The 10,074-nt window shown below is 42.9% G+C and overlaps 2 protein-coding genes across 2 annotated transcripts; both read right to left on the reverse strand.

Moving 5' to 3' along the window:
* LOC123044103 (29 kDa ribonucleoprotein A, chloroplastic) lies at positions 1-2,287 on the reverse strand. Its single transcript, XM_044466745.1, has 4 exons — positions 1,857-2,287; positions 1,064-1,165; positions 423-737; positions 1-323 (listed from the first exon to the last, which is right to left on the reverse strand). The coding sequence occupies exons 1-4, from the start codon at positions 2,205-2,207 to the stop codon at positions 255-257; spliced, it is 837 nt and encodes a 278-aa protein (XP_044322680.1). The 5' UTR covers positions 2,208-2,287; the 3' UTR covers positions 1-254.
* Positions 2,288-2,685: 398 nt separating this feature from the next.
* On the reverse strand, positions 2,686-6,713 carry LOC123044104 (exosome complex component RRP41-like). Its single transcript, XM_044466746.1, has 7 exons — positions 6,434-6,713; positions 5,232-5,310; positions 4,334-4,436; positions 4,111-4,231; positions 3,569-3,657; positions 3,328-3,477; positions 2,686-3,192 (listed from the first exon to the last, which is right to left on the reverse strand). The coding sequence occupies exons 1-7, from the start codon at positions 6,588-6,590 to the stop codon at positions 3,103-3,105; spliced, it is 789 nt and encodes a 262-aa protein (XP_044322681.1). The 5' UTR covers positions 6,591-6,713; the 3' UTR covers positions 2,686-3,102.
* Between the last annotated feature and the right edge of the window lie 3,361 nt (positions 6,714-10,074).

Genomic DNA, 10,074 nt, shown 5'->3' on the forward strand with positions numbered 1-10,074 from the left:
AGCATCAACAAACATTCAGAAGGGTTTTTAATGGTATCGTACATCATCTCTGCTGCTAAGCATATAGAATGACTTTGACAAAATTTCTACTTTTTTCTATCAAGAGGCGCAACGAGTTGCACGGCTGACAAAAATCTTCCGGTATACAAATTCACTTCCCAGTCTCTCTCATCAACCGCGAGAAAATAGTAGTAGAAACTACAAACTAACACTTACGCAACACATGATTGATCTCTAACCAGCGTCAGGACATCTTAAAACCGCCTTTGCTCCCTCGGCTTCGACTCTGCGACGGTAACCCGGATCTGCCTGCCATCGAGGTCCTACAGAACAAGACCATGCGCTCAATTAGCATAGCTATTCAGAAAACATCGAATTATTCAAACTTGACACTATGAACACAGTAATATACGAGAACTTACCACGCCGTCGAGGTTTGAGATCGCATTGTTGACCTCGTCAGCAGAGCCATAGGTGACGAAACCGAAACCCCTCGACCTGCCGCTGTCACGGTCATAGATGACCTTGGCATCAAGCACCTTTCCTTGTTCGCTGAACAGGTTCTCGAGCGTTGAGTTGTCGACGCCCCAGGATAGGTTTCCGACGTAGAGCTTGTTGGCTGAATCAAAGCTGCCGCCGCCGCCGCCACCACCCATGGTCCTCGGTGTTCTGGGTGCGAATTCATCTCTGGGTGGTGGTGGTCCAGAGTTAACCCTGAGAGGTCTTCCTTGGAACGTCTAATTTGAGAGATAAAATCAATTAGTCAACAGTCTAATACTCCAACAACTGCACTACATATACAGAAAAACAAATAGTCCCAACAATCAGCAAAGTTCGCACTACAATGCTTAATTATGCTGGAAATCAGATTTCATGTTTGTATCAGTAAGCTGAACATATATGAGCATCATTGCTACATAACACTACATGAAAAACAAACACCCAACAATGTATAGAGAACTAACTTTTTCACAGCAGCTTATAAAATTTATACACAGATGGTCATTTAAACCCATGTAATGTACCAAGATAAGGTGGTTTAAAACAGATGAAGTCTGCTTACATAGCCATTGAATTGCTCGACGGCGGCAGCAACTTCCTCAGCTGAACCCATTGTGACGAATCCAAATCCACGGCTCCGTCCGGTCATTCTATCGTATACAACCTGCAAGAAATGAGATACTATATCATTCTGAAAAAATAAACTATCCCAGGCTTAGCGTGCAGCTCTGCTACAGTTGAGCATTGATTTGCTGTAGTAATTTACTGAAGCAATTTGAACTTAGTTCAAGCCAAGACCATTTTACAACATCTTATCTTATCCTGAAGAACAACAACCTATACTAGTATAACAACTCCACGTCCATGTGCAGCTCTGCTGCAATGGAGCATTCATTTGCTGTACTGATTTACTGAGCCAATTCGACCTAGTTCAAGCCAAGACCATTTTACAACATCTTATCTTATCCTGAAGAGAAACAGCCTATACTGGTATAATAACTCCACGTCCATGCACAGCTCTGTTACAATTGAGCATTCATTTGTTGTAGTGATTTACGAGGCCCCTGAAGCTCTGAACCAATTCGAACTCACTCTATGCTGAGACAATTTACAGTATCTTATCTTATCCTTAATAATAAAGAAATAATCTATACAGCAACAATTCAACATCCATCGGGTAACCTGACACTACCCTGAAACAGAATGTCCTGACTCTGAAGTCTCTACCCTAACCATGCATTGCCGAGCAGAATTTTACCAATTTTTTTAGGAAATTAGAGTGTTTAACTTTAGCCCATTACAACTTGCGCCAAACCAACTGTTAGTTAACACGACCAGAGAGTACCAAATTATACCTCGACCATCTCGACGGAGCCAGCCTGCTCGAAGAGCCCGGCGAGCTGCGCGCTGTCGACGGTGAAGGGGAGGTTGCCGACGAAGACCTTGAGGTCCTCGGAGTACTCGGCCTCGGAGTCGCCACCGCCCTCGCCCTCGCTCTGCTCCTCCTCGGCGTCCTCCGTCCCGAACTCGGACGACACGGCCACGGCCACGGGCAGCAGGAGCCGCCTCCGCGGCGCCAGCAGCGCCGACACGGCGCGCAGCGGGCCGCAGGCGAAGGAGGCGGCCGAGGCGGCGGCGGGCCTGGCGGCGGAGGGGAGCGGGATGAAGTGGTGCGAGAGCGCGGTGGAGAAGAGGGTGGCCGCCATTGCAGAGGGGGATAAGACTCGCAGGGGATAAGGTTCTGCCGCTGGGGTTTGGAGGCGAAGGGAAAGGGGTGAGTGTGGGAGTGGACTGTGGAGGGGGTTTTATAGTGTACAGGGCGGATGGATGGACGGCCAGCCGATGAGCCACACCAACGGCTGGATATTTGCCTCGCGGAGATATTTTTCTGGGGCTAGGATGAGAGGGGGTGTGGCCCCACTAGCAGTGTGAGAGGCCAGCCAAATGTTTAGCTGGAAACTAGCTGTGTTGTTTTGTTGGAATTGGATGGGATAATGCACTATCATCAGGATTTTTTTTGCGTCTTCATGATAATGCACTAGCAAGCATCGTTAGCACAGATATTCTTGTTGAAAATGTTTCTTTTCGAGGCATTCTTGCTGAAGATAAAGCCCACCGCAACTGGAAGTGAAGTGGTAAACAGAAGGGAAAAAAAAGAGGAACAGAGTAATAAATTACTCAAGGTAAACACAAAATTTTTGAGGAATTAGCTTGTTGAAAGTGGTAAAAACAAGCTGCTCGTACCAGCCGAAACAACAACGAGATGAGATACTACATAGCAGCAGCACAGAATTTTATAGCATCCCAGTCCCAGGCTGTCAGCCCAAAATACAAAGCAATAGCTTTGACATCATAAACAATCCATAGAATGATACAAAGTTCCGAAAGGTCTCAAGGTTTCGAATGCATACTGCAAGACATGGCTAGCACACCTACAAGATTTTCTCTCGGCTAAACGATCCGCTCTTTTGCCAAAAGAAACAATCACCACAGCCATGTACATTGTGCTCCTCCAAACATCAGCCCTGTCCTCCTTCCCTACAAAACCTCTACAGCTAAGGATATCTGTTGCGAATCTGAAAACATGTGCCTGCTCAAATGTCATTCGCTCGCCAAGCTCGCGGGGTCTTTCAAGCGCTCCCGCAATATCTCGCAGAGCTTACTGCAAGCATCCATACAGAGCTCTACTGCCTGTTGATGATCAAAGACAAAGAAGTTAGTATGATTGTTGTTGCTTTGGCATTACTATATATGAGAGTCAAGAAATTATAATCGAAACATCAAGAAATTGTGTATCTCAGATAATGCAGTAGATAGATAACACACATTGGTGATTTTGCCATCAGTCCACTCCCCAGTCAGCGTAAGTTGTGTAATCTCCTTGCGGGCCGGCATGTAAGATACCATGAGGCCTCCGTCTTGCCATGCCTCCTCGTCTGAGGTTGGATCGATGATAACGTTCTTCCCTAAACAGGACTGGCAGATCGAAGTTGAAACTGATCAGCTTCCAGTTTAAATATCCCTCGGCAGAAGTACATGTGTCATAAAGCAGAGTGTGAGGGCATACCACGGATACTGATGTAACAAGGTCATACATCATAATCCCAGCATCTGCCAGTGCAAGACTAGCGCAAGATATTATAATGGGAAGATCGCCTGAAATAAAAGAGAGTGGTAAGGATGACAGTAGTTTCTTCTTTTTATCAGAAAGTATGGTACCGCGGAAAGAAATGGTGGGGGATAAAGGCTTCTGTCAAATAATGGATAGAGATACAAAATGTATCGACAAATGTGATGAAATGCAGACTCAAAAGTAATAACTCATTACTTACCTACCTGAATATGTTCACTTTTCCTCAAATTAGTAATGACTACGAGAAAACAGCACGTTCATACTATGAACTTGTGAGTAATATAACTCAGCTTTAACTTATATTACAAGACCAAGAACATACTGCGTCAGTGACACTAAGATGAGTGAGAATATGAACACAATTTCTGAATAAGCACTGGAAAAATAATTTAGGAGCATTTCCAAGTAGAAAGATGCAATATGTAACTAGTGTAATATACTGAAAACCAAAAGCAAAGCCATGAATAGTATCATACTGCCACCAGACTCAAGAACCAACGCAAAAACATCAACAGTTGTCTTCGGAAAAGTATGTAGCATTACTGCGCCTTCCAGGGCTTTGTGAAGCATTCCAGAGTACTCCTTGTTTTCCAGCCCCTGAAACGAAGATGCATGCTATCAATCTTTGCTTTCAAATATATGTGATTGACTAAGAATATTCTCCAAATAGAACCGATGAGAGCTAATTAAACAGCATACCTGTCCACGTATACCAGTGGCGAATGTTGTATAGCTCACACTGCAATTGAGCCTACCAGTGTCACTGTACAGCATTGCTTTCTTGCTCTCCCTTGGGCCAAACCTGCAAAGATGATAAATAAATAAGCATGACTGACCAACATAGTTTTAAATAGCAGGATATGCCTCTTAGCGGCGGACCTCTTCTAAACGCTATAGCATGCTATAACAATGCTATAGCACGCTATTTAAAGTGTGTGTTCATGTGTTTAGACCAGTGTCCCTTAGCACGGGACCTCTTCTAAACACTATAGCGTGCTATAGCACGCTATTTAAAACCATGCTGACCAATCAATCAATAAGATAAATCCAACAAGACTGCACAATCTAATACATCGAATTGACTACAAAGCTAGGAAGCACATGTTGAAGCTAAAGGACTTCAAAGTTCAAGATATCTTTGTGAATTTGAGATTTTGGCTATTGAGAAAGATTTAGCTAGTCAAAACTCTGAAGTGATAACTGATGAGAGCACAAGATCATAAAATACTTGCATGTCTTTGCACGCTCAGAATGATAGGAAATAAATGGATTCAAGATGAACATGCAATGTTCTCCGTTGCTTAGCAAAGTATAAGCATTTTCGAGTCCAAACAAAGAACTTGTAAATATATATCAGTTGACCTTAACTTGGTGATATTTTATTCCATCAACACTCAGATAACTACTTAAATTGTCAATCTGGAATAACCTCCAAGGATGAATTTGGCATATCTCTAAATTTATATTGAAATAGAAAACTGAAGTAACGGAAGATATATTTTTTTCTAGAATAAAATATAAGACATTTCTTTCACACTTGCAATCAAAACCATACAACATACATACAATGAGAAAAGAAAAATGCTGTTAAACTTACACTGACACAATGACCTTTGTCTTCCCAAATTCTGCATAAGCAGACCCTGATGCAGCAGTAGTTGGCCCTGTTTGCATAACTGCAACATACAATTAAATCAAAAATGACTTAGAATTGAAGATACAAACGCAGTTTCGACTCAGTTTATAGAACAATAAGCAATATTTTCTGGTCAAGGTTAAGAGAAGAGAGAGGGAGAGGTTGTGAAGCAAACTTTCAGATAATATATCAAAGAAATGTGTGCAAGCATGTTATATATCATAATAATACACAGACACAAAATTGTATTCAGCCCTGAAAATTGTACGGTGTTTTACTACAAGCAAACTGGTTTAGCATATATCTACAAATCACCAGGTTTTGAACATTTTATAACTAAAATCAAGCATTGAGAAAACTGGCACAAGGCTAAGCAATAAATCCGTCATGTTCAACACTTTGCAAGTTGAATCCATGCATGCTTTTCGTTCAAAGCAGAAAAGCACAACATCAGTGTAAGGTGAGTGAAGGCTAGAAAAGCCAGCAGGACACATCTAGAATGCTGTAGAAAATCATCATCTAGGGCAAATTGTCTTACACCTTCAGTATTCCCCAAGAGCAATAGCATTATAGCATCATCTGCAGAAGCAGATAGCAGAGTACAGATTCTCCGAAGGAACACCGTTGAACATAACATATAACCCTTTGGCTGAATACTAGAGAATCACCACGAAAGCATGAAATCCAGGACTTCCATCATCTAAACAACTGAAAGTGCAAGTGGCTCATAGTCATCCAATTCAAATTAACAAAGCATCTGTCAAGCACCTCAGGAAAAAATAACCATTCAGAACATCGATGCCAAAAAAGTTTAGCCTGAATAAATCACTACACCCACAAGGAAGGCCAGACGGCAAGCCATGTCAAGCAACATGTCTGTCAAGAGATACGGCAGCATACATGACACAGGACACACAACAAAACGACGTAGTCATACAGGCATTCCACAGTACAAATCCTAAAAGACCGCAGAACCCAAAGAATTGGATATCAGCGTTGCATCAGGCATGCGCTCACTGTTCAGGCATAATGTCGAACACTACAGGTGCTGGCCAAGCAAAGGGACAGGCGCTCAACAGAGATTGTTGAGCACGAAGCAGAGCATTATACAGAGGTATGCACACACGGAATAACATAGAGAGATGCAGGAGTGAGGAAGTTACATGCGGGGCGGCAGTCGTGCAAGGAGCGGCCGTCGGCCCGGGGCCAATCGGCATCCTCGGCGAGGTGGCGCCGCAGCTCCTCCCTCCTCTCCCGGCGCTTGCTCCCAGCCTCCGCGGCCGGGGAGTACGTGTCCGCAGCTGCTGCCGCCGCCGACATGGCCGGAAAGTTTGTCTGCGGGTTTGCGTCGCCGGGCGCGCGCTCGAGCAGTGCTAAAACCCTAGGGCTTGTCTGTGCTGTTACGGCGAGAGTGGAGGGATGAGGTCGCTGCTTTTAGATTCGTATAAACTGAAAGCATACAACTCGGCTCCGGTTCGACCCAGTCGATTACCAGTGGAACCGGCGACCGGCCAGGGCCCCCGGACCTCGGGCCTCGACCCAGTTTTTTCTTGTTTTTTTCTTTTAGGTTTAGGCCCTGTTCGGAAACCCACCGCTCCAGGAATCTCGGAAGCGAGGAAAATGCAGTTCCCTGATTTCCAACTACAGCTCCGCCCGCTCCAGGAGCTGAGTTGCGGAGTGGAGCGATTCTGAACAATGCCTTAGAAAACTATCGATCTATTTTTCTCAAATACGCACAAGTGTGCATACTACTAATATATTAAAGAAGAAAGAAGGTGAGAACCCCTTCACGTTAGGTGTTACACAGTGTTACATGAAACCCAACTCCACCACAAAGAAACCTATACTACTCTCTTATGCTCTCCCATCTAGCCAGCCCTAAAAAGAGCTTCCACATCTCCCTTTATAAGTCCCGCTGCCTTCCAAGCCCGAACTTCCCTCTTAATGGATTGTAGCAAGACTCGCAAGGATGGTGTGGCACCATAAAAACGATGGCATTCCGGTGCTTCCATAGCTCCCATAAGACAAGGAGGAGGATCGTCCGCATTCCTTTCATGCTCTGGCTTGTGTCGTTGTTCTCCGCACACCACTTCACCAATGTTGTTTCGCTTGTCGGCACCCGTCCCGGCTTGTTGAAAGCCATACAAACAACAGTCCAAACCTTCCTTGCCATGACGTAGTTCAGCAGAATATGCCCCATGGTCTCCTCGTGTTGGGCGCAGAAAGGGCAAGCGTCGCGGTGATCAAGGCCATGACGGGCCAGTCAGTCCGCCGTCCAACATCTACTCTGAACTGCAAGCCAGATGAAGAATCGACAGCCTAACGGAGCCCTGGATGACCACGTGAAGACGGCTGTCGGCGAGACTTCTCGGCCCCAAAACTTAGCCTGATAAGCTGACATGTCAAGGTAGTACAAAGAACATCAGAAAGATCCGCAGACCACCTAACAATGACTACAAGCACTGGAGCGAGCCGAATGCGCGGCCGCCGTCTTCACCCCTCCCTCATTGGAGTCGGGCAAACTTTATTGTAATAGACAGTCGGGACGTCATCGTGCTAAGGCCCCGTAGGACCGGCACATCAAAACAACAAGTGGCGCTGATGAAGAGAAGCGTAGATCAGAAGGATCCAACCTGTAGACATACAAACACAAACGAAACACAAACGAACGAAAATATGATCCACGTGGATCCACCGAAGACAAACGCCGACCGAAATCCCGCAAGATCCGTCTAAGACAAACCTCCACACACCCTCCGACTGTGCTAGAAACACCACCGGGACGGGGACTAGGCGGGAAGAATTTTATTCCATCTTTAGAGAGTCGTTGTCGTTTCGCCTCTCTGAGCACGACACAAACCCCTAACAAAAATAAAAAAGCATGAAAAAACGGAGTTCTCCCATCGGCAAGGGTCGGATCCACCATGCCTCTATGGCTCTAAGATCACAAAAGACAAGGTAGACCAGTGACAGCACCGGCGGGAGGCATGAGTAACCGTGAAAATTTTAGACTGGGATTACCCGGGAAAAAAACAGACTTTTACGTTTAACCAATTTCGTATACAATTTTTAATACGCGTTTAACAATTTTCACGGTTAACGTATTTTCCCAAACAAGGATTGTCGACATGGCAAGTCGAACCTTGGACTGTTCAGTTCGGCTGAGGGAGATGGCCGGTTGGGCGCGGCTCGTGCGTAGAAGTTGGCCTGGCCCATAGCGGTCCACCCCGTCCATCCTTATTTTGTGTACATTTGGAATATACATATATATTTATATTTATAAATAGGGAAAATACATCTTACCACCTGGGGAAGTCACCCTCATGCCTCATATCCTATATAAATATATATACATTTGACACGAAATTTCGGAAAACGTTAATCATGCATTTGAAAAATGGTAAACATGTACAAAAAATGTTTCTAATGTATAAAAAATGTACAAAGTGTATAAAAATAATTATAAAAATGTTAATCATGCATTTAGTTTTTTAAACATATATAATTTTTACAGAAAAAATGTACAAGGTGTGTGTAAATGTACAATGTGTTTTAAAAAGGTAGACATCAAAACATAAAATGAAAAATGCTGATAATATATTTAAAAATGTTAAACATCCATAAAAATGGTTATAATGTGTATGAAAAATGTACAACGTGTATGGAAAAAATGGACATTAAAAAATAAATATGAAAAAATGCTCATCATTTATTTTAAAAATACTAAACAATGTTCATGATGTATACAAAAATTTAGAAGGTGTATGTAAAAATGTAGATATAAAAAGATATTTAAAAACGTTAATCATGTATTTGAAAAATCTTAAATATGTTTATAAAAAATGTTCTCGTTGTATATAAAAATGTAAAATCTTTATAGAAAGGGAAAATTGGCATCAAATATATGTTTGAAAAAAACCTTAACCGTGAAAATTGTTGAACATGTATTAAAAATGTACTTGATGTATACGAAAAATGTGGAATTGTGTTGAAAAAAACTCGAAGAAAATTGTAAAATAAAGAAAAGAAAAACTAAGAAAGAAAACTAAAAAAAAGGAGAAGGAAACAAAAGAAAACCAGAAAACCGGATAAAACCGAGACAAAAACAAAAGAAGATATATAACCAAGAAAAAAGGAAAAAAGGAAGAAAATCGGTGAATAAATAAAAAAATAAAAGGAAATGAAAATGAAAGAAAAAAGGGGGAGCCTGAAACAAGCAGCAATCAGAACAAACGGAGGAACACACGACTTAGTCAATGATCTCGGGGTTTGACTTGCCACATCAGTGAATACCAGCTAAACACTCTTAAGGTTCAAAATAGACCGTGATAAGAGAGTTCAGTTTGCTAATTTTGGGGATTTAGGTGTTCAGGGTTCGATTTAGCTTGTGTCTACAAGTTTAAGGTTTATTTTGAACTCTTTTTTTGTATTGTGTGCACCAACATTCGCTTCTTGGCGTTCGTGGGCAGGCGTGATGTTTCCTATTGGGTTCTTCATGCTCGCTCACGATCTCCTTGACTGACTATAGGCGCATGTTCACCATGACTTCACTCCTCAATATCACGGACTACACCCGCTCAGCCCATGCAACAATCGTGTTCTTTCATGGAGATCTGGCAATAAAACATTGAGCTTTTATGACTGGCCCGACCCAGTTGTGTACATACAACAATAATTTGTTGGGATCCAAGTACTACGGACTAGTAACAAACAACAAAGTCAATGGTTAGCACCTTCTCCGACTTAGATAGGCTAGGAATTCATGTTTCGGACTAAAGGGGTCATAGGATTGACTCATACAAAG

Source organism: Triticum aestivum, chromosome 2B, assembly GCF_018294505.1.
Source record: "Triticum aestivum cultivar Chinese Spring chromosome 2B, IWGSC CS RefSeq v2.1, whole genome shotgun sequence".
Classification (NCBI taxonomy): Eukaryota; Viridiplantae; Streptophyta; class Magnoliopsida; order Poales; family Poaceae; genus Triticum; species Triticum aestivum.

What these genes read in the sequence shown, in the direction of transcription:
- LOC123044104 (XM_044466746.1), bottom strand. Translation starts at nt 6,590, where the DNA reads ATGTCGGCGGCGGCAGCAGCTGCGGACACGTACTCCCCGGCCGCGGAG. An exon ending in ACAAAGGTCATTGTGTCAGT is followed by an intron (nt 4,437 to 5,231) that starts GTAAGTTTAACA and finishes TCATCTTTGCAG; the next exon opens with GTTTGGCCCAAGGGAGAGCA. An exon ending in GGTTCTTGAGTCTGGTGGCA is followed by an intron (nt 3,658 to 4,110) that starts GTATGATACTAT and finishes CTTTTATTTCAG; the next exon opens with GCGATCTTCCCATTATAATA.
- LOC123044103 (XM_044466745.1), bottom strand. Translation starts at nt 2,207, where the DNA reads ATGGCGGCCACCCTCTTCTCCACCGCGCTCTCGCACCACTTCATCCCG. An exon ending in GCTCCGTCGAGATGGTCGAG is followed by an intron (nt 1,166 to 1,856) that starts GTATAATTTGGT and finishes CATTTCTTGCAG; the next exon opens with GTTGTATACGATAGAATGAC. An exon ending in TCGAGCAATTCAATGGCTAT is followed by an intron (nt 738 to 1,063) that starts GTAAGCAGACTT and finishes CTCTCAAATTAG; the next exon opens with ACGTTCCAAGGAAGACCTCT.